The 27,080-nt window shown below is 39.7% G+C and overlaps 1 protein-coding gene across 12 annotated transcripts in view; it reads left to right on the top strand.

The window, feature by feature from the left end:
• Positions 1-27,080, top strand: part of Magi2 (membrane associated guanylate kinase, WW and PDZ domain containing 2) — a 1,273,508-nt gene that overhangs the window by 612,844 nt on the left and 633,584 nt on the right. For 8 of the 12 annotated variants that reach the window (XM_087206547.1, XM_087206543.1, XM_087206544.1 and 5 more), the window contains exon 3: positions 7,997-8,056. The exons of the other annotated variants lie outside the window; for them this stretch is intronic. In XM_087206547.1, the coding sequence (XP_087062673.1) occupies positions 7,997-8,056 (60 nt within the window). The remainder of the gene's footprint in view (positions 1-7,996; positions 8,057-27,080) is intronic. 12 annotated transcript variants of the gene reach the window in all.

The raw sequence follows: 27,080 nt of genomic DNA, 5'->3' as shown, positions 1-27,080 counted from the left end.
CAACACACGAACACAGGCCTTCATTACTTTGTTAGCCTGCACTTTATCAATCAGTTGTTAGCCTGTGTATTATAGTGTTAGTCCATACTTCTTCTCCAAATGGTGACGGAGACTCAGATTATAGGACAGTGGAATGGCAAGGGTTTCCAGGGCCACGGAGACCCTGCTATTGTTGTGTAGTTGGGCAGTGGATCTGGCAGACACCCCCTGTCCCCGGGGTCCCCTGTGGGCCCAGGTGGGAGATGGGCCTTCTGAGCTCCTCCTGGGCTTGGCTCATGAAGCTGCACATGTGCTGTGGCTCTACATTCATTACTCCTGTACAGCGGGATTTCTTTCTGCCAGTCCATGGTGACGGTGGACCAGTGTTAATGTTTTTGTCATTTTAGGAATAGGCTTGGTTCCTGCCAAGTCTCAGACCTAGTTCCCATTAACTAACAAGATGAATTAGCTGGTACTCTAATAAGAATTGAACTAATGATGATAAATGAGTAAGGCATTCCACCCTTGTCAAATGAAATAAAGAAATTGTGGGGAAAAACATGTAAAATGACCAGAAGGAAAGTTTACAAAGAATTCATTACTACAGAGGTATCTTGGGATTTCCTGTAATAAATAAGTCAGTAATAGAAAATTCAGAGTTACGGCTTTCACTCTCTTTGCTAATATTCCTACCATCAGTACCAATGGGCCATTCTAGTGGCTCTAATATTCATAATCTTTGTGCTTAGAAAAGTTATTTAACTTCCGTTGACAATGAGATGCCCAATGAGAATATAATACTTCAAAGAATTATCACAAGAATTAAACTAAGAGTCATGAAGTTGCAGCTTGGCATTCGCATGTACTAAATGAAAATGAAGAATTTTAGTGTATGTGTGAAATGGATCATACAATCCTTGTTTATAGGAAAGGAGAATGTGGAGGCTTAAATGGTTTGACCCAGTCGCCTAAGGTCAGGGACAGCTGGTGTGCAGAAAGCTCCAGGGCACCCATGATTCGGGTCCAGGTGATGCCAAACAGATTGTGGAAGCTTGCAACTTAAATTCACCAGTGAGCCCCTGAGGCCAGTCCGTTCCTTCCATATTACCCAAATAGATAGACCCCATTCATAAGCATGCCATATTTATTTTCCCAGACTTTGACCTCCTATTCAATGACATATTTCCTTGTTTCTAGTTTTAAAAATTCCAATCTCTCTCTGTTTATTGTATGGCTGTGTGTGCTTTGTGGTGTAAGCTATAGATTATCTTACCTTTGAGCTCTAAATAAAATTGGCTTAGGCTCCTAGCTCAGGCCCCCGCGAGGCCCAGTACCATTCCGGAGATTTCTCTCCTTGTCCCTGTCTCCAACTACCTTTCTCGGCAGCTTATTTATTGTCTGCTCTCTGTCTCTGCACTAGTGTGTACCCTCATGGAATGTGTCTTTTCCTTAAGCATATACCATTTTCATATTTCCTTCAGTGCCAGTGTGCTCAGCAACATGAATGTAGTACACTGTTCTGGATTATGAGTAAGATATGAAAAATACCATTGACTTAATTAAATAGATGTCCCCAATTCTTAGTTTTTATAAGTCTCCCTGCCTTTCTTCTTTCTTTTTTTTAACTCTACCCTACCCCCTAAACTCTCTTTAATTTCTACCGTAGCAATAGTTTTCCCATCTTCTATTCCTCTTTACCCTACTGTCACATGTTCTTGGCTCATACTCTATCAAAAGTGCCTTATCAAGATGTTTGCCTAATCCTAGACAATTTTCTACTTAAAGGACACACTGTTGTCACACATGCACACTAATCTTAAGCTCTCTCAGCTCTTCCTGGAACAAGGAGGAGTGGAATTTCATAAATAGAATCAAGAAAATAACACAAAGAGAAAGTAATAATTTAAAGTGTTTCCACTGGACAGGAGCTCCAAATCAGCTTAGAACTTCCTTGAAAACTTCTGTAACTCCATGTTCGTTACACCAGGCACTATTTGCAGAAGGCACCGCATTTACAAACTCAGAGTTGATTTTTTTCTCCTCAGAAGCAGTACCTAGGTGCGCAAAGTCTTAGTCTCAAGTGTGTGATTTGTTTTTAGGAAGGAATGTTGAGTCTCCATTTTCCATCTGGAGTAGAATTGGGGTTCTAAGGTGTTCTGTTCCTGCAAGCTCTGCAACTAGATGCAGAATTCCCAATATTATTGCTTCAGTGGGCATTCCTTCAGTGTAGGACTCATATTTTGTATTTACTCTCCAAATTTTTGCTGTATATAGTGGGTATTTCTATGTCATGGAATATTGCCAGTTCTTTGAAAATGTTTAAATTACTTCATTAAGGTGAAAGCTTTATTACAACATGAAGTCATTGTTATACTATTATTTTGCTTTTACCTTTGCCTTTTGCAGCTTTGCTCCCTCTGCTTTTTGTTAGCTAGTCGACATATATATATATACATATATATATGTATATATATATATGTCATTAGGATAATCCTTCTGTTCACTAATTAATTAGCACTTTAACTAGAAGTTAACTTTTACATATTTAAAATGGACCTTCAGTGAGTTATTGTTCAAATGCTGTATCATGTAAATTGAGGTTAAGGATTTCTGCAAAGAGACATTTCCTGTTGCTGAAAAGGCTAAATGTATGGTCATAAAACCAAGGAAACCTTAAAGATTCACCTCTTTCTAGGTAAATTATACTGAGATATTCTAGACAGCTGAGCAAAAAATTGTTTTTTCCTTCACCAGCTTCCAGGACAGTGATTCTGAAAGCTGTCCGGGAGTCATTCACTGTGCTTTCTGCTTTATGTTACTGAGTATATTTCTTGCACTTATTTCGTCCTTACTGAAGCTGAAGAAGAGTGGATTCCTTCTCCCACCTTCTCCCAGTGCCTAAAGAACAAGGCTAATTTGCTTCTCGGCCCTTTCTCCTCAAAGCAAATCAATCCCTATTTGATTAAAACATCTGAATGAATATCAACCTTGGCCCCAATGCGGAATACAGGACTGGCGCCTAAACAAAGGCTGCAGAGAAGTGTGGACAATGCAGACATCTCCTTAACTGGGGAGGGTTTGCAAAGCCTAAACGCAAAACTCTAAGACTTGTCCAGAGAAAGGATGATTCCCTAGAAATAAAGAAGCTGACATTCACAGCGATTTCACCAAAGCTCCTGCCATTCCCTCTAGGGCTCCAGGCATAAAGTGAGGGTGTTCTAACTCCTTCTGACTTCCATGCCTTAGCTCATTTGGACAATTCAAAGCTGAGTTAGCACCTGGAAGCTTTGTGTGTCCCTGCTGGTGTGATGGAAATAAATTGTATATATGCTTCATATTTCTGATATGCACCTCATTTGGTCTCTGGGGCTGTTTGCTGACAGTGCCTGGCTCTTGGAATAATAGGATAGCATGTGCTGGGCAGCCCCTGCTCCTCCATCCACCGGAAATGAGGGTCCTCACAGCGCCCGCCTCCATGACTTAGCTCCATAGATTTGAATTGCTCATTAGAGTTCCAGTGCCTCATTGTTGCCTATATGTGAACAGCTTCAGTGAATAGCAATCAGATGGAGGGTGGGGGAGGACACAGAGGTTTCGCATAATTCCCGTTGCCAGAGAAACCATTTTCTTGCTGTCTGGGCATGCACTGAGCAGCTCAGATGAACTGGAAGCTCAGCACAGCCCTTGCTGTGACTTTGGTAAAGAAAATAAACAGAAGGGAGAAAATGCATACAAAGAAAAGCAGAATTGACTATTAAAATGCCCTTTTAATGAAGATGTTCTGTAGACTGGGTTTGGAGCTGCCTTGTTCTCTGACCCCTCTGACTATGCATGGTGTGTTTCTCCACCTCGCGTTCATTTCTATCTCTCTGTTTATGACTGTCTGGAAGACTGTGGCTTCAAGTATGGCTGTGTACAATACGCGTGTTTGCACACTGCTGCACTTTCTCTTTTTCCCTTTTTCACTCCTCACACCCCCAACACACATTACACAACTGTGCTCTGTTTAACACATGGGAAACTTTCCTCCGGAGGGGGAAGAAGGGGAGAAGGTGGCAGTAATATAGTTTGTTCACCAAAGCCGAAAAGAAATGACAAGGAAGCACAGGAGAGGACAAACTGAATTCTAGACTTGCTTATTGAACACATGGATCATTTTTGATGAAGGGTTGTTTCTGAATATGAAAATTAGAAGAGCAGCTAAGAATCTATGAGGGAAAATGCTCGAAGTGCTCTGCTCCCCATGAACTTTTCTACACCTTCTGGTGAACAAGGTGCATGCTGATTAAATGTTAATGCCATGGAAGAAAAGCAGATGGTAGGAGGAATGAAAATTTCATGTATGTGTGCATATATTGACGACAGCTGAAAACAGCTGTTACATATTTTTGAAAATCTATTTATAAACAATTTTACCCATTTAAAAAAATTAAACATTTTTTAAATGTTTCATGAGAATTTTGACTTCTTGTCCTTTCTGAAGAAAAGATAATTGGCAAACAATTTTGATAGAGAGTTTGTAAGAGTAAGTGTTCATGAATGAATTCCTTGATGTAGCTCATCACATGTAGAAATGATCACCTCCATTCATGCCATCTCCACTTACAGGTAATTTTAATCAATATGTCTCTGCTTCTGATGTCACACCTGTCCCTTCCACACGTGTGCCAGCAGACACACCATGACTGTGACCCTCTCCTGTGTATTTGCGCAACTCCTAAAACCAGAATAATGTCTGATACATCTGAGTGAATGAATGAATGAAGAATGAAGCGGCACTTCAGCCTAACAAAATAAACCTTCTCCCCGGGGTAACTTACATAGGAGTAAAATAGAAAACAAAATTTGTTTCAAGCTGCCACATCACAGTAATCACGGGAGGTGGTTCACATTTATGAAGTAAAAAAAAAAAAAAATCACAAGTTTTCAAATAAAGTCTTATATTTTTTAAAAACCATATTTTTGGAAAAAATAAGAAAATAATTTTCTTTTCTGTCTTTCAGATTGCACTTTAATGTTTTTCTTTTCTGCTTCGGTTGTTGCAATGCTAAACTCTCTGCAGCACCACAACTACATGTTAATCCTACCTGCCCTGGGGATATGGCCTAATTTACATTCCTTGTTAATGACCCGTCTCCTTGAGGCCAACACAGGTAGAAAATCCCTGATAGATTTTAAAGGAGTCACACTAAAATTATTTAGATTTTGTCCTTTATTGTTGCTATTTGTCTTAGGAAGATGGCAGATTTAGTTTCTCTTTGAAAAAATTTGTATGGTTTTCTATGTATTTCCTTCTGCTTTTCTTTTAATTATTTAAATCTTTCTTGCTTTCTATCCATGAGTTAAACAGATCACACTAGGAGCCATTAAAGATCTCCATGTGATATCACCCATCATTTCTGAATGTGTACCTTGTCTCTCCTTATGATTGCTGGATTCTAACCTTTCCAGCTAAAATACATCTGCTCACCTTTCCTGCTGTGTGTATCTTAATGCATTTCTAATTCTCCGGGTCTTCATTCAAATGGCCACAAACCTACTGGCAGTGAGCTTTGTGGTACCTCCCTGCCCAGTTGGCTGAACTGATGAAAATGGAAAGATATTGGAGCCTCAGCATGGGCTAAGAATTACCTCTTCTATTAGATCTTCTCATTATAAATGCAACTGACAGAGATGCCTATTATAAGCTATTTGTTATACAATCTTCATAAATAACTCTCATCATGTGTAAGACAAGTCTAAATTTGTTTGGAGATAGCTTCTGAAGACATCCTGCTGTGGCTTGCTTAGTGTTCCAGGCTGGCACACAGGGGGAGGCAGACACTTAGAGCAGACGTATCTCCTCACCTTTCCATCAGCTTGAAAAGGTGAGCATCCCCTCCACCTTCAGTGATTCAGTGCACCTGAGAACAGGATTCACAGATAACCACATACGACAAGCAATATTTACCTAGAGTATGTCATCCATGATCTTGTTTTAAATTTTGCTGGGGATGCCTTGCTTAGCTATTTTGGTTGGTCGACATTACCACATTTCTGTTTCTTCTAACTTTAATTTGACCTGCCAGCCAGTGCAAGAAAGCTTTAAACCTCTAACATGCAATGGCCTATTTTGTCTGAAGAAAAATGTGTACAGGAAAGATAGTAAGCTTAGGACTCCTCAAGTTTTAGGCCCCGTAATCTATTCAAATGCAATTTGAAATACATTTCGAAGTCCAGTCTAGTTTTTGGATTAGCCACCATTTTGGATTATACACACCACTGCTCTCCTTGACTTCAGGTAATTAAGAACTGCTTTTTGATATGGGAAACTGTTTCCTTCAATACCAAACCTCTCTTCTGTCTGACTTTCCCAAGAACTTTAATAAAGTAAAGCTGATTGACTATAATTGCATCTCGTCCTCTTAGTCTCTGGAGGGGATATTCAGAAGCAACAATGGCCTACAAAGCATTTAGGGAAGCGGAGGGAGAGGAAGCTGCGGAACTGCACAATGAAGACCATAGTCATTTCTTCATTGTGGAGATTTTTCCAGCACAGCATTTCTAAGATCTTATTAGGAAACATGGCTTTAAGAAAAATGAACAAAATAGGGCTAATCTGGCAAATATAGGGACATGGACAAAATTATAGGGCAAAAGCAGACCATAGAGATATGATCTAAGCCGCCCGTTCCATTCCTTCTTGCATTTTACAAATGAAAGAATGAAACATCACACAGATCACACTTTTCAGGTAATAACGCCCCTTTCTCCCTGTAACCTGCACTCTTCTGAAACTATTTCCAATACCTCTTCTAGTCTGAGACCTGGTAGGAGCCCATGAGATCACTCTTAGCTCCAGCAGTCCTGGACAAAAATAGATTATGCACACTGTTTCTCTTGAGTCAAATTCAACTACACACACAACATTCAATGAAATGAAAGTTCAATATGTACATTTTCAGGCCGGGGATTTAGCTCAGTGGTTCTGCCGCCTGCCTTGCAAGCGAAAGGTCCTGAGTTCGATCCCTGGTACCAAAAAAAAATTATTACCTACTCAATATGCACATTTTCAATGAACTTATATCATTGACTGTCCTTTATACGGCAAAGTCTCAGAAGTGTTTAGTATTATTATCGTGTGTTACATTACCTTCAGAGAATTATAACCATTTACCTAGACCTTCAATCACTAAATTAATTCTATGTTTAGACCTACACTGTTAAACATTTTAACATATTCCCACCAACATGCACACGCTGGTGGTACATGCATGACTGTCCCATCGGGCAGCTTGTACCATGGCTGGCACAAATGGATCTAATCACTTTTATGGGTCTTTTTCTAATAAAATTAGTAAAAACCCTCCTGATCAGATAGTCATGCATGTGCCACTGGTGGTCCAAGCCACTCACTAGTGAGACATATGAATTATGGCTCCATTGTGAATGTGTTAAACTTGTGGTGCAAGTACTTTTTAGATGATACCAGAAATACTATTTAATTCAGGCTTTTACTCAGATTTCATTTATAAAAGTTATCAACCTGTGTAGCATGAGTGAAACTCTGAAATTGCACATTTAGAGGAACTTCCTATCATTTGACATCATACGGCTCTCTGATGTTTTCATCCTTTCCAGAGAGGCATGAGTTTGCGTGGCAAGTGGCAGGAAGTTATTCTGTCAGTAACAGTACTCTGTGACTTACAGACGTTTCCTTCTGTCGAGGCCCAATTCCCATTTTCCTCTGATTGCTGTGGTTGGTTCATTAATATGATGCTGTAAAGCCTCTGGCACTGCCCCCACAGGAACGAGCTTGGCATCGTTGTACAGAATAATGGACAAATAAGACTCCAGACTCATTCAGAGATTCAGCTTGCCTTCTCCATGTTGCAACATGGTTCACTTTTTCTATGCATGGGTCAGAAGTCACCTGTCTTGGCTGGCAGTATTAAGCTCCAAGGTTAAGTCCAAGTCACGTACTTGGAGAAGGTAATGTAACTAAATTTGATATCCATTCCCTACTCTGTCTCCACAGATACAGGGCCTTATGTACTCCTGTGCAAAGAGTGGAAAACCTCCAGGATACTTGCTCCATGTAAGTCAAGCAAGATTGTGTTGGGCATGCATAAGATTTAAAGTGAGCCGGAGCTCTGACATTTGTGACTGTCTAGCTCTGTAAATTTGGACTACTTACTAATGTCTCTGGCGAGCTTTGTTTGGTAAGATATGCATGATCTTACCTCCTGTGAGGTTTAACAGTGACATATGCTTATTAACAGAAGGCTACCCCCTTCCTGTTGGAAGTCTGGACTCACCGTGCTAGATGTTAATAACTGTCAGAATTGTGTTTGAAGCTCGATGGCTTCTAGGTTTGTGATCCAAAAGAAGAGTCCTAAAAATACTGTGTTCACCTGGCTAGATGCAAGGTTGACATAAGAGAAAACCTGTGGTGCAGGGTCAATACTGGAAGTGACGTGTGAGCACAGTGTTTAATCTGTGATCTAGGATATTAGGACCAGGGCAAAAAATCAATACCAAGTTCATGGGTAAATACCAGGAGCCAAGCACAGAAGATACCAGAAGATACAGCAGAGAGCAGCAGCTGAAGATGAGGAATCCGGAGAAGCAGCTAAGGTATAAAACATACAAATTCTGCATCTCTTCCAGACCTATTCCTCAGGCAGCCCCTGAGACACTGAGGTCACAGCAGTGGATGTGATTTGCACTATGTCTGGGATGTCAGGATGCTCATAAACTGGGAAAATAAATGCAGACTCAAGTGATGAGCACAGACACGTGCAAAGCATGATGGATGGTCTAGGAAAACAAAGGCCAGGCCGCTGACCTAAGCCAGAGGTGTCTGTGGAGATTCGCCTGGGAGGAGGATCTCTCAGTAAGTGTTGAAGGACAAGTCGGAATTGTAGGAAAGGGGACAAAAGACATTCTGGCAGAGACCTGATAGCTTGCAGAAATACAAAGGCATTGCAGTGATAGGATTGAAGTGACAGGAGTTCATCTACCATAAGGGGTGGGGGTGGGGGTGGGGGTGCATGCTCGCAGTATTGTCTGTGTTGCCGGGGGCAGTGTGGAGTATTAGGAGGAGAAATGAGGCTGTCCTGGCTGCAGGGTCAATCTCATCAGATGTTTTGTGTGGCACAGTTAAGATGTGAAGTTTTATTCAGAAAGCGGAAGTGGGGCATGGGGGGCTTAAGGCACTTTACTCAGAGCACTGACACGAGCAGATTTATGCTTTCTAAAGAGTAACTTTTTGGCAGTGTGGTGAGTGGACTGAAGAGAGGGAGTTAATAGTCATGTAGATGTGAGCTGGGATGAGTACTTAAACCATTATGCTGATAGCAGGGACAGAGAGGAGGAGACAGATTGATTAGAAGGATATTTATAATAGAAGGAGCTCGATCCACTGACTTCTTAAAGAGTGGAATATTGGCAGCGCTAACAAGCAAAATGTGTGTTAGAGAGGAATTAAAAAATTTCCTGTTGGAGAGTCAAAGTGAATGTGTACATTATGGAGTCTTGATCCTGGCTCCAGCGATTATCGTCCATGAGACTTAAGACTCTCTGCTTTCCCAAAGTTAATAATGCCTGTTTAAAGGGTAGCTGTGAGCGTAAGTTGACATACAGGTAATGGCTCACCACTGTGGAGGCACTTAATACAGAGAGTTGTTAGTATTATTAAAGATACCCTGAACAAAATACAGAGGGCTCCTGTCGAGAGACACTTCATTAGCCTCTTTTTCTAACCATATTCTCCCATTAAGTCCCAAATGGGCTGTATGACATCTAGGATGAAATGAAATAACATGTAGAACTCTTCCAAGAATGCCTGGCACACAATAAAGCTCTGTGTGTTCATTAAGATAAACAACTAAGTAAATATCTCATTTACTGCTCATTGTCAATTTACCCTCCCATGCTGAGAAGTCAGAAAAGATTATATTCGACTTGAAAACTGTTGGTTTAAGTATTAGAGACATTTTTGTTGGTGGTCTAAACCTGCAGTGAAGTCTGCTTGTTGGTGACTCAGCCCTAAAATGGACAGAGGCCACAGTTTCTCTTCAAAATGCTCCTTTCCATCTGAGTTTCAGGAATGGTATTCAAACATCACACAAAAAGCTTGTGAGTATGGATGTGTTGAACAAAATTTTAGTTGATGGCACAGATTAAAGATAACATTCATGATTGTTAAGTACGAGCTGAATTATTAAGCTAATCTCTGCCAGTTTCCATCAGTGTAAAACCCGCAGAGATCTATTTTACGCTTTCAGTCTTTCCTTCAGCCTGACATGCACAAATGCATTTGTCCATCTTGTAAATCTTTAGTGACATATTATACAGATAAAGATTAATCCTATAAAGGGAGCAGTCTGTTATGATTTTAAAAGATAAAAGGCTAACCTTTACTCACAGTTTACCTTAAATAGTTTTTCTTTCCATTTTACTGGTTTAGAAGTATCTACCGGCAGACTGCATTAAGCTCCAAGGTTAAGCCTAAGGTGTTTACGTGAGTAAAATCTGGGTAAAGACTGTTTTTGCCAAATAGTAATGAAATCTAGGTATGTAGAAACAAGAGTATCTCATTAAAGCAATAATAAACACAAAGAGATATTAGAGACCAGATGGAAATTCAAATAGAAAACTCTGTAATGGGATATAAGAATGCAAATCACAGAGAGTAGGGTTTTTGCACATTTAAATGTAGTTGCTTGTGTCATAAAAAGACACATAAAATACAATCTGTTAAAACTATTTGTATTTGAATCATAAGGATTTCTAAGTAAAGAAGCAACAGTGTTTGAGAATCAATGCCTATAGGTATTATTACTACTTTTAGAATGAGTATTAAGTATAAAGTTTCAAGTTATGTCTGGTAGAACTTAGCAAGATTTTAGAGACAGGTTATAATCGTAGTCTGAAATCATATTTAGGCAGATCCAATTAATGTAGGTTCAGATTCACTTTTCTAGCTTATTTGAAGGAGTAATTCTATTAGTAACACATTCCTCATAAAACCTCAAATTTTAGGACATCCTAGGTATATAATTTTAAACACTATCTGAAATCATTTTTCTTCTTTCCTTTCCCTTAGTCTCACGTGATCTCCTTTTTCTCTGCTAGCTTATCTTCAGTCTTTATTTTTTTTTTATTAAGTTTATCATTTTAGGTATACAGTATGATGACATTCAGCACTGGGGATTTGTACCTTTACATGATTTATCTTGCTTCTTATTTTTTCCCCATTCTCCTGCCCTCCCTTCAACCCCTCCACTCCTCCCTAGCTACAAAGACTTTGTTTCCATTTAATTTTGATATCTCACCGCGATCTGCTAAACACCCACCTTCCTTGTCCTTGGAGTCCCAGGCAGGTGGGTAGTGCTTTGCAGAGGTGAACCCAGCTGCATTTGGGTACAGGTGTAAGTTTCAGTGACTGAGTGACTGCTGGTTTCCTTGGTCATTTTACAAGATCTATCCAGACCTAGCAGTGAGAATTCAGTGCAGAGGAAGCTAAAAACGCATTTCTGGAGAGGAAGACCATTCCCCTCGCTCCCTAGGGTGTCTCCACCAGGGCCTCGCAGGTTTCCTCATGGTCCCCTGGCCCTGGCCTGTCCTTCTCATCTTCTGCTCCCCTTTACCTTGCAGTTTATATTCCCGTTTAAAACCCCCTTCCCTAAATCTTCCAGAAGAAACACAAACAAATAAATGCTTCCTGTATTTCCTCTGAGCTGGCTGTAATTCTCCTACCATCCTCAAACTGTCCTCTTCTACCGATTTCTTATTTTAATATACAGTCTGTAATTTAAATATGATTGCCTAATTGTTTTGTGCTCATTAATCTTACCTCCCCAAGTGAATATAAATTATGTAATATTTAGTATAGATAGTTATTTGTGTGAATATATGTATATAAGTTTTATAATTTTTAATCTCTTAAAATGTCTTGAGGGACTAGGGGTGTAGCTCAGTGGAAGAGAACTTGCCTAGCAACTGCAGGGCTCTGAGTTTGATCCCCAGTACTCTGTACTCCACCCCCAAAAAAGACTTGAAATTACTGAATATCATAGACTTTGGTAAATAATTCTTGGTCAGACTGTTAACTATCTGTAAATGGGATGATCCCTGAGGTATCACTTAGTCCATTTAAACTAGGAACTAGTTAAACTAGCTTAAACTAGGAAATGTACACAAGTTTCTCCATATCACCTTGTGTCTCTGCTGTGAGGCTGAACTAGAAGTGAGGGAGCCGAGCTTATTGTCCATATGGGAGAATGAATGACCATTCTTGCTGGGACTGAATTATCTGGTAAAGAGAATGAAGTAGAAGACGGACATTTGTTAAAAACTAGAAGCAAATCATTGAAGGCATCGTCATAAGCGTTTCCTTTGGCAGAGCTGGTTTTCATTCATTCTCAAATGCCTGGTAATGCTTCATCAAACACAGGTCCATCCAGTAGGCCATATTACATTGGGGGAAAAAAATCATCAGGTTCCAATTTCTTCCCTTATTCTCTCAGAAAATGTGGTTCACAGGACCAAAAAGAGTTTAAACAAACACCAGATTTGCAAAGAAAATGAGAATCCGCTTCCTCACATCCCCTGGGGGAAGCCTGTCCTCATCTTTCAGGATTCCTAATGAACAAAAGAGGAATAGAGAATGGGTGTTTGTTGGACTTCAGATTAATGGATGTGTTGGAAACCATGGTGAGATAGTAAACTAGCTCTCCCCAGGAAAAGGAAAGAAAGCTCCAGTGATTGCCAATTTCTCTGGTGTCAACATGCATATGATGGCTGATTTCAAGCCATGGAAGTTTTCCTCTCCAGCTTGCAAACTTCCGGAATATTTAACAGTTGCCACAGGCTCACATGTCCATTTGAGCTTGTTTCAGCTTAACAGTGCCCTTATAAGGAATGAGCAAGTCTGAAGCGTTTACTGAGAGCGTTAGCAGCAAGCAGGGCATCCATATTTTATTCTCCCCACGGTCTTTTACTCTCTATTCACACGCGATAACTCTGACTTACAAAGAAAAAGGATTTTGAGCATCTGGAAAGGAAAACCAGCTTTCCTTGCGCACAGGGCTCATCAGGGGTCAGGTCTTCACCTTGTTTAGGCCAATGTCTCGTCTTCTCTTTGAGACTAAGATCTGCCTCTTTTCTGACTTTGCAGCCCCATGCCTGGCACAGAGTATGAGCTGAAATTCATCTAAAACATTTTTCAGAATGTTTTCTAATTAAGAAATGAATGATTTTGTGACAACCCCCCCCCCCATGACAGTTTGTCAAGATCTGACCTCCGTGACAATTCAGTGAAGTAATTTATTACCGAAAGCATGATATGGTCATAGCATTTCTAAACACTGCTTTTAGCATAAATTTCCTAGCTTCTCATCTTTGATTCTTTGTTCCTAGATTTTCTAGTTGGGTGGGTTTGGATGAGTTATGCTTCCTTTTTTCCTCTGTAAAATTGAAAGTCAGATAAACTTGGCTTCTAATATCAGCCCTGGGAAGGAAGGTTGATGTGGCCCAAAAATCCAGTGCTTTAAACCATGACACACACATTCTTGACATACCTATGGTGTGTAATCTTGACAACAGTTCCATGTGGTAGTGAACACTGAAGTTTTATAGACCTGGTGGTACATTGGAAAATGCATAGGTTATAAATAGAACATAATTCGTACTTAATTTTGCTTCTCTACTTTCAAGATGGCTGCTGAATATTTGAAAATTGGTGTTTTGAATGCCATACACTTCATTCTATTTGAGAAAATGACCAGATAAATCCTTGGGACGGCAAATAAAATAGGCTTCAACTAACAAAACACAAGTTATAAATAATTTTTAAAATGACATCATACATGCAGAGTTTGTGCATTTGTTTTACTGTGTTCTTCACATCTGAGGGGCTGACGTGATTAATACCTATGGGAAGTGCCCCTTGGAGCACTGGTTCACAGACAGCCTGCTGTTTCATCTAGAAGAGTCATATCATCTTCACAGTCAGTTATGGGAATGAAAAATGTGTCTGTACCGATTCGGCCCAAGATGATTTAGGTTTCTTGGGTACCACAGGAGAAATTCGAGAGCTTCACACATTCAATCTCAAAGTAGTTGCCACAAAACCTGTCTCATTAATATTAATCTCTTTAGCCATCTACCTTGTGTTATAGTTTGCTTCTGCAAAGAACACCAATAGGCACTGTATGTCCAACCTGAGGTTTGCCTACTTTAAACAAACAGTGACATGTTAAAAATCAACATTGTTTTCTTATGGATGAATTTAAGGAAAACAAACTTTTACAAAAAACAAGTTTATCTGTATGCATTATCATTGAATGGTACTGTTTTCCTGGGTAGTAACTGAATAGTTAAGGGAACTCTTAAACTTTATTTTCTGTGCTGAATCTTATGATACTGGTTTGCTCCTGTAGGTTTTCTTCCTAACGTGGCTGTAACATTTTAATCTTTTTTTTTTCCCCCTCTTTGGTTAACCTCAAGTTATGAAGTTTCTCAGAATTTGATCCTCACACATGGGAACATTTCCCTGTGAACTTCCATGAGTTTTTTTAAACTCATGATCCCAGAAGTCACTTGCAAACTGGTGACTTCCAATCTCCCTCCAGCCCCAGGCTTAAATAGCCAAGTGCACATTAAATGTTACCACCTGGTTAACCACGTTCAGTACAGAATACTGTGTCCAGGGCGGAAATTACCATCTCCTCAGCTCTTCCAGCAGTGTTATATAACCCACTCCATCACCCAAGAAATAGTTCTGGTATTCATAATAGAGGCTTCTTTCCCACCTCCAAATCCAGTCACTCAGCATCAAAGGGGTAAGGAAGAGAATTTCTATTTTTTCTGGAAAGGAGAGAGTGGAAATATTTATGAGCAACATGAATGAGTATAGCAGATATTTTTATTTATTTATCGGCAGGCTAATATCTACCATAATTCTAATTATGTTGCATTTATTAATCACTTAATCATCATTAAAAAAACAGGAAAGTGCTGACATTATCCGTACGTAATAGTTAAGAAATGTGAGCTACTATTCTATTTAGACCATGAGCAAGAGGAAAAGAAATTTTAATTAAGTAAGTCTAGAAATATTAGGAACTCATACTTCTGCTATAAAGTTTTACTGTTGTGTGAATACGTTATTTTTCTTGAGAGGTATTATTTAAATCCTAAGGGAAAGTATGCGTTATTTTTGAAGGAAAGTTAATCTTGCATTTTTACCTTATTCTTCTGCGTACCTTTTCCTTGATACACATTTGTGATTTTCAGAATATCATTTCAAGTAGTAATCAAACTTTGGCAAATGAACAACATATTACCCCTTGGAATAATCGTGTTATTGGACCAGCAAACGACAGTTGTAGTTTTGATATCAGGTCGAGAATTCTAACCTTAATTACACTGAAGTAGCATTCCGTTTGTTTTCAGCTTGCTTTCCAACATTTATTCTCTTCTCAGGAGGAATCCCCTTCTATTAACTTTGCTTGGAATGTTGAACATTCATCAGCAAGGGAGCCCTGGGAAGTCTCAAATAAACATGATATATCCCGTTTTCTTGAAGACATTTGTTTCTTAAGGAAACTAGGGATATGCTAGAGTGCCACATAGTGCCTTTCCGGATGATTTATAAATTATAAAGTTTAATATAGTTGAAGGACACTCTAATATTAATATATGGCTACGAGAAACCTTTAAATTGGGACTATCTGGGAGAATAAAGTGTAACTTTTTAAATTGAGATTTTAATAATTTATATGAGGGCTAGGCCACTTGCTAAAAAGTAAAGTGAAGGAAGTAAGGGAGAGGGTGAGAGAGGGAGCGAAAATGAAGAGCCTATTTTGATCCCTATTAATTGACCTTAATAATTAAGGAAATTCTAAACACAAATGCAATTTTTTTCACTGAACTCAGAAAATGTTGCCATACCCTGTGTAAGATTGCAAACATTGGGCCGGGGATTTAGCTCAGTGGTTCCACTGCCTGCCTCGCAAGCGCAAGGTCCCGAGTTTGATCCCCGTACCAAAAAAAAAAAGATTGCAAGCATCAGGTGATTATCTCTTAGCTTCCAAAGAGCTAAGAGAATCCTCATCAAAATATATGAAAACCTATGGTCTTTCATATACCCAAATCTGCCTTTAGATTATAAATATGAGCTGTATCTCAATTCCAAACTTCGGACAAAATAGTAACAAAATCACACTACTTTTCCAAAGAGCTTGGCCTGGTGCCAGGTATACCTGGTACCATAGTATGTCTCCCGAAACGTTGTTCACAATCAGGAGGGCAGAGTTCTGGTCAAACCTGCCTTCTGAAGGAACACAATGAAGTCCCGGAAATAGATATCATTAGGTGAAAATAAGTCAGCCTGCAAATCCATATGATAATTTATAACATTTCATCTATAAAATATCTGTGCTGAAAAAACTGAAGAAATTAAAGCACTTTTAAAAAAATTTTATATAGTACTGGAGATTGAACCCAGAGCCTTCCCACTGAGCTACGTCTCCAACCCTTTTAATTATTGTTTTAAAATTTGAGACTTGGGCTTCCTAATTTACCCAGACTGGGCTTGAACTTGTGATCCTCCTGCCTCCGCCTCCCAGAGTTCTAGGATTGCAGGTGTACATCACTGTTCTTGGCTAAAGATTTGGATTTTTGTCAATTGGTATGTTTTAATGTGATTAAACCCAAAATATATTGCATATTTTTATTATTTTAAAAGTTATTTATATTTACATGTGAAGTTAATTTAATTCATATCTAAATTTAGTTTTTTGTAAACATTTATAGGATATTAATTACATGTAGATATAAAATATATTAAACTTATATAAGCTCTATTTCTCATTTGCTTATATCAAAATCCTATTTGGCAAACAAAGTGAATCTGAAGGAAGTTGGAGTCAGTATAAAAATGTCATAAGAATATGCAGAAAAAAGTCAAGACAAGAAATGGTAAACTTGACTGATATGAAGTCAAATCATCCTATGTTTTTATTTCATTATTAGAAATCTTTATTGTAATAACTAGACATCTTTCATCATTTCATTAAACAGAAAATCATCAATTATAAATTAATAGGTATAAATTAATAGGTACATTGATTTGTTCATAGCACTAGAGTAGAATTGTCTAAAAGTTTTGAATTGTGTTTGATGTTTAAGCACCTTTAAAATCTGATGTTCCTTTATTAAAATTTAAATAGATGAGAGCAGATTGATGTTTTCTTGAACAGCAGGGATTTTCCTACTGTTTTCAGTGAGTTGAAAAATAAAGAATGTAGTTCTAGGCAGAAAGAAGATAAACAAGAAGCCATGAAATTCATTGCGATCTGACTCTGAGTTGATTAATAAGTGTAATTTGTGCACTGTCTCCCATACTGACCATGTTTTACGAGTTTCCTCAAATGTCCATGGCAAGTTTCATAACAATTCAGATGGGCCAGCACAGCCCAGAGAAGAAAACGATTCATCAACAGAGAACGCTTATCTTTGTGCTAAGTGGTGGACGTGATTGGAACAGCACAGTCAAAGCAATCAGACTAGAAACTCTTCCATCCACCTCATTAGATAGCAAAACAAATGGGTTCTTCACTATCTCACTGGCTCATACATATTCTTTATTGCTTGGCTTTGTCTCAGTGAGAGAAGGCGATTTATTGCATTGTACATAAATAAAATAATTTTAGGTCCAAGTGATTTGCTCCATACTTTCTGCTTAACTAAAATTAATTCCTTTTTTAGAAAGAAATTAATATGCATTTCATTGTTTCTGTTCTCAAACAAGATATTTATTTTATTTTGTTTCCATGTGGGCTGGTTTTCTGAGCTTTATTTAACATAAGTTATGTGTACATTTTCATAACTGACATAAGTTTCTTGGGAAACTAATCTCTTGTCTCAATATAGAGGATCTTTGGACTTTCAAAGGATAGAAACTTAACGAACAGATGTCAGTGCTATATATTTGTGTTAGTCATTGTTTTGTTGCTGTGAACAAGTACCTGAGAAAAACAACTTAAAGGAGGAAGATCTATTTTGGCTCGTGGTTTCTGTCCATGATCCTCTGGTTCCCTTATTTCTGGGCCGGAGATGAGGCAGAAGACAGGGCAGAAGAAAGTAGCAGAAAAGCTGCTCACTTCCGGGCAGCTGGAAGGAGAAGATGGGGCAGGGCCAAGCTGTAGTTCCCAGGTCACTTCCCCATGGCCACCTCTTCAACTGTGCTTTACCTCCTGCATTGCCCTTACCTCCCAATAAGGCCATCAAAGTACCATCTAGTCAAGGGGACTCCACCAGTAACTTAGATCCCAGACCGTGGGGTCACCTTTCAAAAGCCCTCCTCTGAACACATAGGATTGCAGGGCGCATTTCGGATCTAAACCATAATAGTATCTACTGTTACAAAAATAAGCCACTGCATGTTACATGAGTATTTTTTTTTTTTTGGTACTAGGGATCGAACTCAGGTCCTTGTGCTTGCAAGGCAAGCGGTGGAACCACTGAGCCAAATCCCCGGCCCAACATGAGTATTTTGATACAAATAACTAAACGAAGTAGGAAAATACAAAGTAAGACTTGAAATAAAGAATTTGTAAGACGCATAGAGAATATAGTATCAAAGAAAGATTTTAGTCAGCATGGTTCTGCCTCATTTGATTTTACTGATGTAGCTTATTAGAAATATGAAAATAATTCCATAGAATTTCACTGTAATAAAAACATTCTTAATTTTTTTAAAGGAATATTAAGAGTTTTCAAAGCTAAACATAAAGCCACTTGAAATTCATGGTAAATAGGATTCCTGAAGTCCCTCTCCCAGCTTCGTAAAGAAATGAATTTGTGTACATAAACAAGGTGAAATCTTTTAATGGTCCTGTGAGGAAGAGTGAACAAGTATGGATTTTTTTCTGTAGCTGGAGAAAAATAATCACAGTATATCTCACAGCCTCAAAGACTTCATTCATCATTTAAGGGCAAGAGGACAAGAGGGAGGACTAAGTAGCTGCAGAAGAGAGGAGGTGAATCGTGCTTTGAAGGTCTAAAAGCATTGCAAAGCCTGTGGAGCTACTCAGTATGGGAAATTGCAGAGCATTTTAGAAGACATTCTTTTGGTTTTTATAGAATGCTTAAAAAGACATTTGCTCTTTGAGATGAGTTTGGGGGTTTATATTCGTGGCCATCTTGTTTTGTATTTTTATTTTGCATTAGACACCATGCTAAGTATAATACACACATGATCTCCCTTAATGTTTATAACACCACTTGGATAAGTATGAATGTCATCTCCATTGTAGAGACACAAAGAGTCAGACTTTCAGAGCCTTAATAATTTGTCCAAGAGGAAAAAAAGTGGAGGCATTACTGAACTTAAAACCTGGCATTCGGCCTCAAAAGTTTAAAGTATTTAAATGATATTTTACACTACTTCCTATCAAAATAAGAAAGCAGAGTGAGGGCCTAGCTGGTGTGAAAATGGAATAAGCCACATAAGGACAGATAACTATCCAAATAAATACCAGGCTTCATGGATTTAATAAAGGGCAGACAGCGCTGAGTAAAACCAACTCTGTAATGTCGAAGATGAGCATCCAGAGCTCAGCCTGAATGAAGAGAAAAAAATGCTAAAAGAGATTAAATACATCAACAATGTTAAGGAGATCAAAAGGAAGAGGACAGTAGAAATGGAAGGCAGGTGAGATCCCACTGACGAATTTTAAAATTAGTCTTCTAGAATAGTTGAATTTTTCACTATTAAAAATGATAAATATTTGCGGTGGTATCTCTAATTCATTCCCTTGATATAAGCATTTCACAATGTAAGCCTGTATCAAAATATCACATGACAGCCCACTGATACTTACAGTATTTGTTTATATAGTTATTAAAATTTAAATTTTATTTAAATTTAAAAATAAATAGTAAAATATAAAATATAAATACACAATCCACAGGTAAATGTTATGATACCAAGTGTTTAGAAGCACTGGAACTTGAGAACTGCTAGAAGAAAACATAGGGAAAACACCTGAAGCCCTGGACACAGGCAAAGACTTCTGAGTAGGACTCTAATGGCAGGGAATCCACAAAAGGGATTTCATCAAGTTGAAAAGCTTCTGCACAGCAGAGGAGATGATTCACAGAGTGCAATGATGACCTACAGACCAGGGGACAATTTCTGCCAGCTATTCTTCTGACAGGAATAATATTGAGGATGTATAGAGACTCAGAAAGCTTAACACCAAAAACCAATAGCCCAATCAATAAGAGGGCAAATGAACTGAACAAACAAACACTTCTCAATAGGAAAAAATGGCCAGTAGTCTAGAAAAACATGTTCAACTTCTTTAGCCATCGGGCAAATGCAAGTCAAAGCTGTAGTGTACATCGGGAGTCCATCTCTCCCCAGTCAGAATGACTGTCATCAAGAACACAAAAAGCAAAAAATTCTGGCAAAAATGTGGGGGAAAGCAAGTCTTCTACACTGTTGGTGGGGATATCGCTTTAGCCACCAATGGGAAATCAGTATGGAGTTTCCTCAAAAACTAAAACCGGAAATACCATTCTATGTAGCTCTACCACTGCTTGGTATATTTGCCAAAGAATTAAAGTCAGCATAGTATCCAGACTCCTGCATACCCGTGTTTATTGCAAAGCAGTTCACTACAGCTAAGCTGTGGAGTCAGCCTCAGCACTCGTCAACAGCTGAATGCATACAGAGAATATGGATGTATACACACGGTATCAATCAGCCACAACGAAGAATGAAATCCTGTATTTGGGGGAAAATGGATTGAACTGGAGATCATCACATTAAGCAAAATAAGCCAGATTCAGACAGTTCAAATATCACGTTTTCTCTCCTAAATATTTGGATGCTAAAAAAAAGAAATGGATGACATGAAGTTAGAAGGGGTCATTGAGGGAAGGGGAGAGGCAGGGAAGGACGAGGTGTTGGGCAGGTGGACATCGGCACACTTTGTTACATGCAGGTCCCAGCCTGCCAGCATGGAGCCTATTTATCTGTGGGACTAATGTGCACTGGAAAAGTCTTGAATGATGAGAACACAATGAGGGTGACCTTGATTAGGCTCGGTCTGGATTGGGGACTCCAGGTCCGGAGTGTTCTCCCAGCGATCACGTCCAGGGTCTGTCTGAGCGGTTCCATCACTGACCCGACAGGACAGAGCGAAAACAAATCTAAAGGAGGACAGAGTTCCGGGAGCATCACATCACTCAACAGGTGAATGGACGCTTGTGTCCTTTTCAGATTGAGCACAGAAAGTGTAACTCTTAAAAAGAAATCTCATCCATCAGTCTATCTGTCTTCTTGGAAAACTGTCACTCTGCTTTTCCATCAATGTGCATGGTAATCAGAAGTGCTGGAGTAAGAAAAACCTCTCGGGCCAGGGATGTAGCTCAGTGGTTCTGCCGCCTGCCTCCCAAGTGCACGGACCCGAGTTTGATGCCCAGTACCAAAAGAAAAACCTCTTCCTTTTGCTAACATGTGTGTTTTAATTAGATAATCTCAGGAGAAGAGAGCCAAGATTCCTGTCGTTTAACCTGGGTGAGCTAAGTACGCATTTGTCCTTTGCCTGTGTGTGAAGGGAAAAGGAATTGTGGTGAACTCGTTGATTCATCCATGTGTATAACTATGTGTATAAAGCAGTAATAATTTAGGGTCCATGTACAGCCAAGGATATTAAATATCACCACTGTAGAAGTGTTGGGCTGCATTTAATCATTTCCAGAGTAGGTAAGATGAATAACATTAATCCTGTTGAGCTTAAACTTGCTTTGAAGCAGTCATCTTACTTAGAGAATTAACTTGGAAATAATTGAGTGACTGTGTGGTACCAGGAAAGTAAAGAAACATCATGCTGCATGCAGTGAGGAAACTGAAAAGGATGCAAGAAGCCAGGGAGGAAGGTCCTGGGAATCGCGCCCCTGGCGGCAGCCTGGGGGAACAGCAGACTCCGACAGTCAGGCTTGCTCTGCTCTGCTCTTAGCGCTAAAAAACTGTTTGCCCAAAGCATTTCTGTAATAGAAGATGATGTATTATCAACATGGTGAGATTTTTTTCTCCATTAACTCTGTTCTTCTTGGCTGATATGCATGTTTCCTTTTTTGTCCCAAGTTGGTACTTCACTAACTAGTTAGAAACTAAACTCCAGCTCTGTCCAGCCACTCTTCTAGGGAAGGATGGCCAGAGATGAAACACCTAGAATCCTTGAAATATGAGTTATATTGAGAGAACTGAGGAGATTTAGCCTGGAGAAAAGACTTAGAGAGTGTGTGAAGGCTGCCTTGGTGCTTGAAATGCTTCCCTGTGAAAGAGAATAAACTTGTTCTGTGTGACATCAGATGCACAATGAGGGGGAAGATCTCAGGATAACACAAGTAAGCCCTGCAAGCACTGTGGGTATATGCAACAGTTGTGCCTGCTCCTCAGAAGAGAAAGACCTAGGAGGGTGGGCCTGGTCATTTCCCCTTCTCTGGGTGTTGATAAGCAGTTTAGGAGACCATTCAAAGGGACCAGTGCTTCTGATGGTTATTTCCAGGGTGGGAGCCCCATCACCATTTACCAGCATAAACTGCCCCGGCATTGTGTTAGATGCTTGTGAAGATCTGCCCTTAGGAGCTAGGAGTGGGGCTCAGGGTAGAGCACTTCCCTAGCAGGCACCAGGCCCTTGCTTCCATCCCTCTCATCACAAAGAGGAAAAAGAAAAGATCTGATTTAATCTTAACCACTGAGAGCTACTACCTCCTGTTCACAGGTGGAAGAGTGGTTTTGGCATTTATTCACTGAGTCTCCAAATGGCAGAGTTAGTAAATGACAAACCTATAATTTAAATCCAGGAGTGATTGACTCATCTCTTTACACTATTGCTTCCCTTTTTATTGCTTCCATTATTACACTATTGCTTTCAGTTTTAGGGAAGAAATTTTGTTTTGTTTTGTTTTTTTGGTACCAGGGATGGAACTTGGGTCCTTGTGCTTGAGCAGCAGACAGCGAAACCACTGAGCTAAATTCCCAGCCCTAGAAATTTTATTAAAATGTGCTTTTAGAAGATGAAGCTCCTTGAAGGAATTCATGGCCACACCTCATTGAGCTTAGGGATGGGATACTCATATCTCTCTGTGTGTGAGTGCATCTTGCCCTGCTGACCCAGCCCCTGTGGTCCATCACTGGAGAACGGTTTTAGATTGTGTTCCTTGATCAGAAAGGAAGGAGATCCTTAACTCTCGGACTTCTTTAGTGAGAGATAGAAGGACTCCTGAGAGAGCTGCTACCATAGGGTTTTGCTAGGTTCAGTATTAAAAGCTTACCACTTAAAGATTACTTAGCCTTCTTCAATGGTACATATGTATATAATTTTACTAAAAGGGATTTCATTCGCTAACAAAAAAGTAAAAATGACTTTTGGAGGGATCAAGATATGTGAGGACATCAAAGAACAAGTCTTATGCTAAAGTGGTTTGTGATTATGGATTTTCCTTTTGACAGCCCTACAAAATACTTATATTATGATAGGTCTCCCACCACCTCAGCAGCTATTATGTATAGTTGCTGCCCTCTTCCTATGGTGCCTTGCCCCTTCCCCTGTGTGACGTCATGCCAAGATGGTTGCTCCCACCAAAGAACAAACCCTTCTTCCCAGCATGCCCCTGGACCCACCTAGAGAGTAACCTAATACTCGCTCACCTCCTACCACCTAGTGACATCACCGGCTCCTCCATTCCCTAGTCACTACCTCAGTCAACCCCACCTCAGCCCCTACAAACCCCACCCCAGTCTCTATAAAAGACTCTCCCTGCCCCAGCCATATTGCTTTTGTCTCTCCTTTGTTCAGAGACAGCCCGGCAGATCTATTCCCCTAATAAAGGCTTGTTGTGGCCTGGTCTGGTCTTGGTCTTCAGCCCTTTTACCTGACATATTAAAGCATGGAAAACTGACTCTGGAAAATTGTCAGTGCTCGTGTGGCTTCTCTGGTATAGAACAAAGCTCGGGCCTTTGGCATTTTCTGATCCAGAGTGTGTCCAGTTCTTAGCCATAAGCATTTGTCCTCCAAAATGTGACAGCTTTGCTTCCAGCCAGCAGACTCATGGGGGCAGGACCTTTTCCTCAGGATGTCTGAGGTAGAAGAGGCACCGGACAGGACAGCCAGTGTCACCATGGGGGTGGCAGTGAGTGAAGATGAAAGGATGTGCATTGATAAGCCGGAATGGCTCGGATGCCAAACTGGAGAGAGAATCTTCTCAGAGGTAGCTGAGATCAAACCACCTGTTGGCACTGTAGCTCTGTTGTAGCCTCCTGGCCACTTGATTACATGGGAAAATACATCAAAGACAGGGGAGTCAATCTAAAGTACCCTCAAAGAGACCTCTACTTTGCTATGTTTCCTCCCCAAGCCTTTGAAAGTTTCTGTCTGGCAAGAAGCAAGTCATGTGAAATTGAAAATATTTGTAGACAGGAAGAAAAACTCTTCCTTTGTGATGCCAATAGAGAAAAATAGTTTCTTGATTATTCTCCAGCTCTGGAACTTTTGTATTCTGAGTGACCCAGAATTACATGTTAAAAGTTTGCATGATATGTCATGGGAATACTTTATACACACATAATGTAACTTATAATGTACATTGGTGTCCAAAGGGAACAATGATAAATACAACGAATAAAGGTACAACTGCCACCAGTGGTAGTAGTAAATATTAACTGAATATCTCCTCTGTCTCCAATGCTGTTAGGTGTCTTGTGTATACAGGATGCTTGTGATAGACTTCATTCTCCATCCTTTTCAGTTGAGGAAAGAGACAGTAATGGAGAACTGAGACCTGGCTCAGCTTTACTCTTTGCAAATGGCAAAGATGAGGTGAAATCCCAGCCCTCTAGCTCTGGATAGGAGCACTTGCTGACCCCCTGGGGCAACTGGTTTCTCATCTATTCAGATTTTCACTTTGCTTGATGCTCACCAGTTGTGATCTCCAATGAGGCCGATGAGCATCAGTACTGGATAGAATTCCCATGTCTCTAATTGAAGACAATTAATGTAAAAATTGCAAAGACTCTTTGTTTCTTAGTTCAGTGAAAAAGTGTTGGTAGCAAAGCTTTTAAATTGTGGGCAAAGGCTTCATTAATCTTATCCACTCCAGTGTGCACCAGTTAGCATAATCATTGAGTAGTGGCTAATTATTTAGGCAACAGCCCAACACTTCATCCGTGTGCTATTTAATCCAGTTAAAATATGCATCTTTTGTTCCAGATTTACTTGATTGCAAAAGATAAATGTGAGCATCACAATTTCACATTTGAAAATGTTAAGGTTTTCAGAGCTTTGTAATGTGAGAGATAGTCTGTGTAAATAGGAAAACTTAATGACCTAGTTATTGTCTGATCAAACTCTGACTTCTCCCTTTGCAGCTCTTAACACTTAATCAAATCCCAAGGCCTTAAGAAAGTGAGATGAGAGCAGGTTTATCGAAAACACAGAATTATTTTCCTTAAATTCTTTTATTGGTACATTTTAGGTATACAGTACGTTTACATTTATCATTGGGATCTTGTACCTGTACATGATGTATCTTGGTTCTTATTTTTATCGCTGTGACGTATCGCAGTGCACCCTCGGGACACTGCCGGGTACTCTGAGACCTCCCCCTAGAGGTAGCTGTAGATGAGAGGGCTTGAAATGCTTACTTGTGCTGTGTACATACCACGCACTCCCTAGTTTTTACAACCTGCAGTCTACACATACACAGTGTGTAACTGTCATCCCACTTTCATCTCAAATATTATTAAATACATATTAGTATCTCTTCTTTGAAGATCATGTTGGCATGACAACCATGTAAGTAAAAAACCTTCAAAACCCTTGTCCAACTACTGTACTACTAATTGTTTGAGAGAGTATTTTAAAAGCAGTTTTCGTTACACAGCAAAATTGAAAAGGTCAGAAATGTCCCACAAGCTCCCATCTCCCCACAGGCCCAGCCTAACTCACGGCCAGCCTCCCTACCACAGCGGGACATTTGTCCCAGTTGAGGGCTCCCCTGGGACACATGGTTATCTCCCCAAGTCCATAATTCACGTTAGGATGGCTCTTGGTGCTGTGCCTTCTGTGGGTTTGGGCCAGTGTGTGTCGATGCGGATCCACCTCTGCAGTATCCTCCAGGGTCTTCTCACCCTCCCAAAATCTTCAGCGCCCTGCCTGTTCATCCTCCTTCCCTGTGACCACTGGCAACTTCTGTGTTTTCGCTGCCTCCATAGTTTTGTCTGCCACTGGTTTTTAGTTATGCCACACTATTTCCCATGAGTTTTCTACATAAAATCTACCCTTCAGGTCAAGCTCGTCTTTGTCTAGTTGCTAAGATATGACTTTTTTTACACAGCCTCATAACCAGTCTGTTCTGTGCCAATCATTGATTTTATTCTCTTCAAAAACCAAGGTGAAAGCTGACCTATTTCGGGAAGCCTGTTTCAACTCATCTAGGGTAAACAATCAAGTGTTATTTCCCCTCCCTTTGGTAATTTAGGCATTCACCAGCATCCCTTCATTCTCTCCCAGATACTTGTGAAGTATCTACTGTTTGTGTGCCAAACCCTGCAGTAAACTCTGAAAATACGACAGAATTTGAGATGTGCATAGTTCTTGCATTCAGAGCTTACAAATAATGTAGAATCTTAAGAAGTCCAGAGATAATGTTAATAAAAGTAAAAAGCAAATAGATGGGACGTATGCAAGTACCTAAGAGTGGCACCTGACTCCGTCGAGGCTGTCAGTTAAGTCTTCTCAGATAAGATGAAGTCTATACAGGGTCCTGAAATAGGAATAAAGGTTAGTTGATTGGAAACATATTTCCAGGAAGAGGAAATAGTGTGTTCAGAGTCACAGTGGTAAGGACTAAGAATCACTGAAAATGGATATAAGGGAGAATATGAGCTCATGAATTAAGAGAGATGTAGTAAAGGCATGGCAGGACCATCATAAAGAGAAAAAACAGTGATAAAGTGTTGTGCGCTATTAATATGCACGTATGTAGTGTGTGTATGTGCATTGTCATTTTACTGCCATAAGAGCCCACAAGCTTTT

This window comes from Heterocephalus glaber, unplaced genomic scaffold (genome assembly GCF_053883595.1).
Source record: "Heterocephalus glaber isolate CG9 unplaced genomic scaffold, H.glaber_assembly_v1.0 deba00000676, whole genome shotgun sequence".
In the NCBI taxonomy this organism is placed as follows: Eukaryota; Metazoa; Chordata; class Mammalia; order Rodentia; family Bathyergidae; genus Heterocephalus; species Heterocephalus glaber.
Note: the sequence above shows the minus strand (reverse complement) of the source record. Positions and strands in the feature narration are given on the sequence as shown.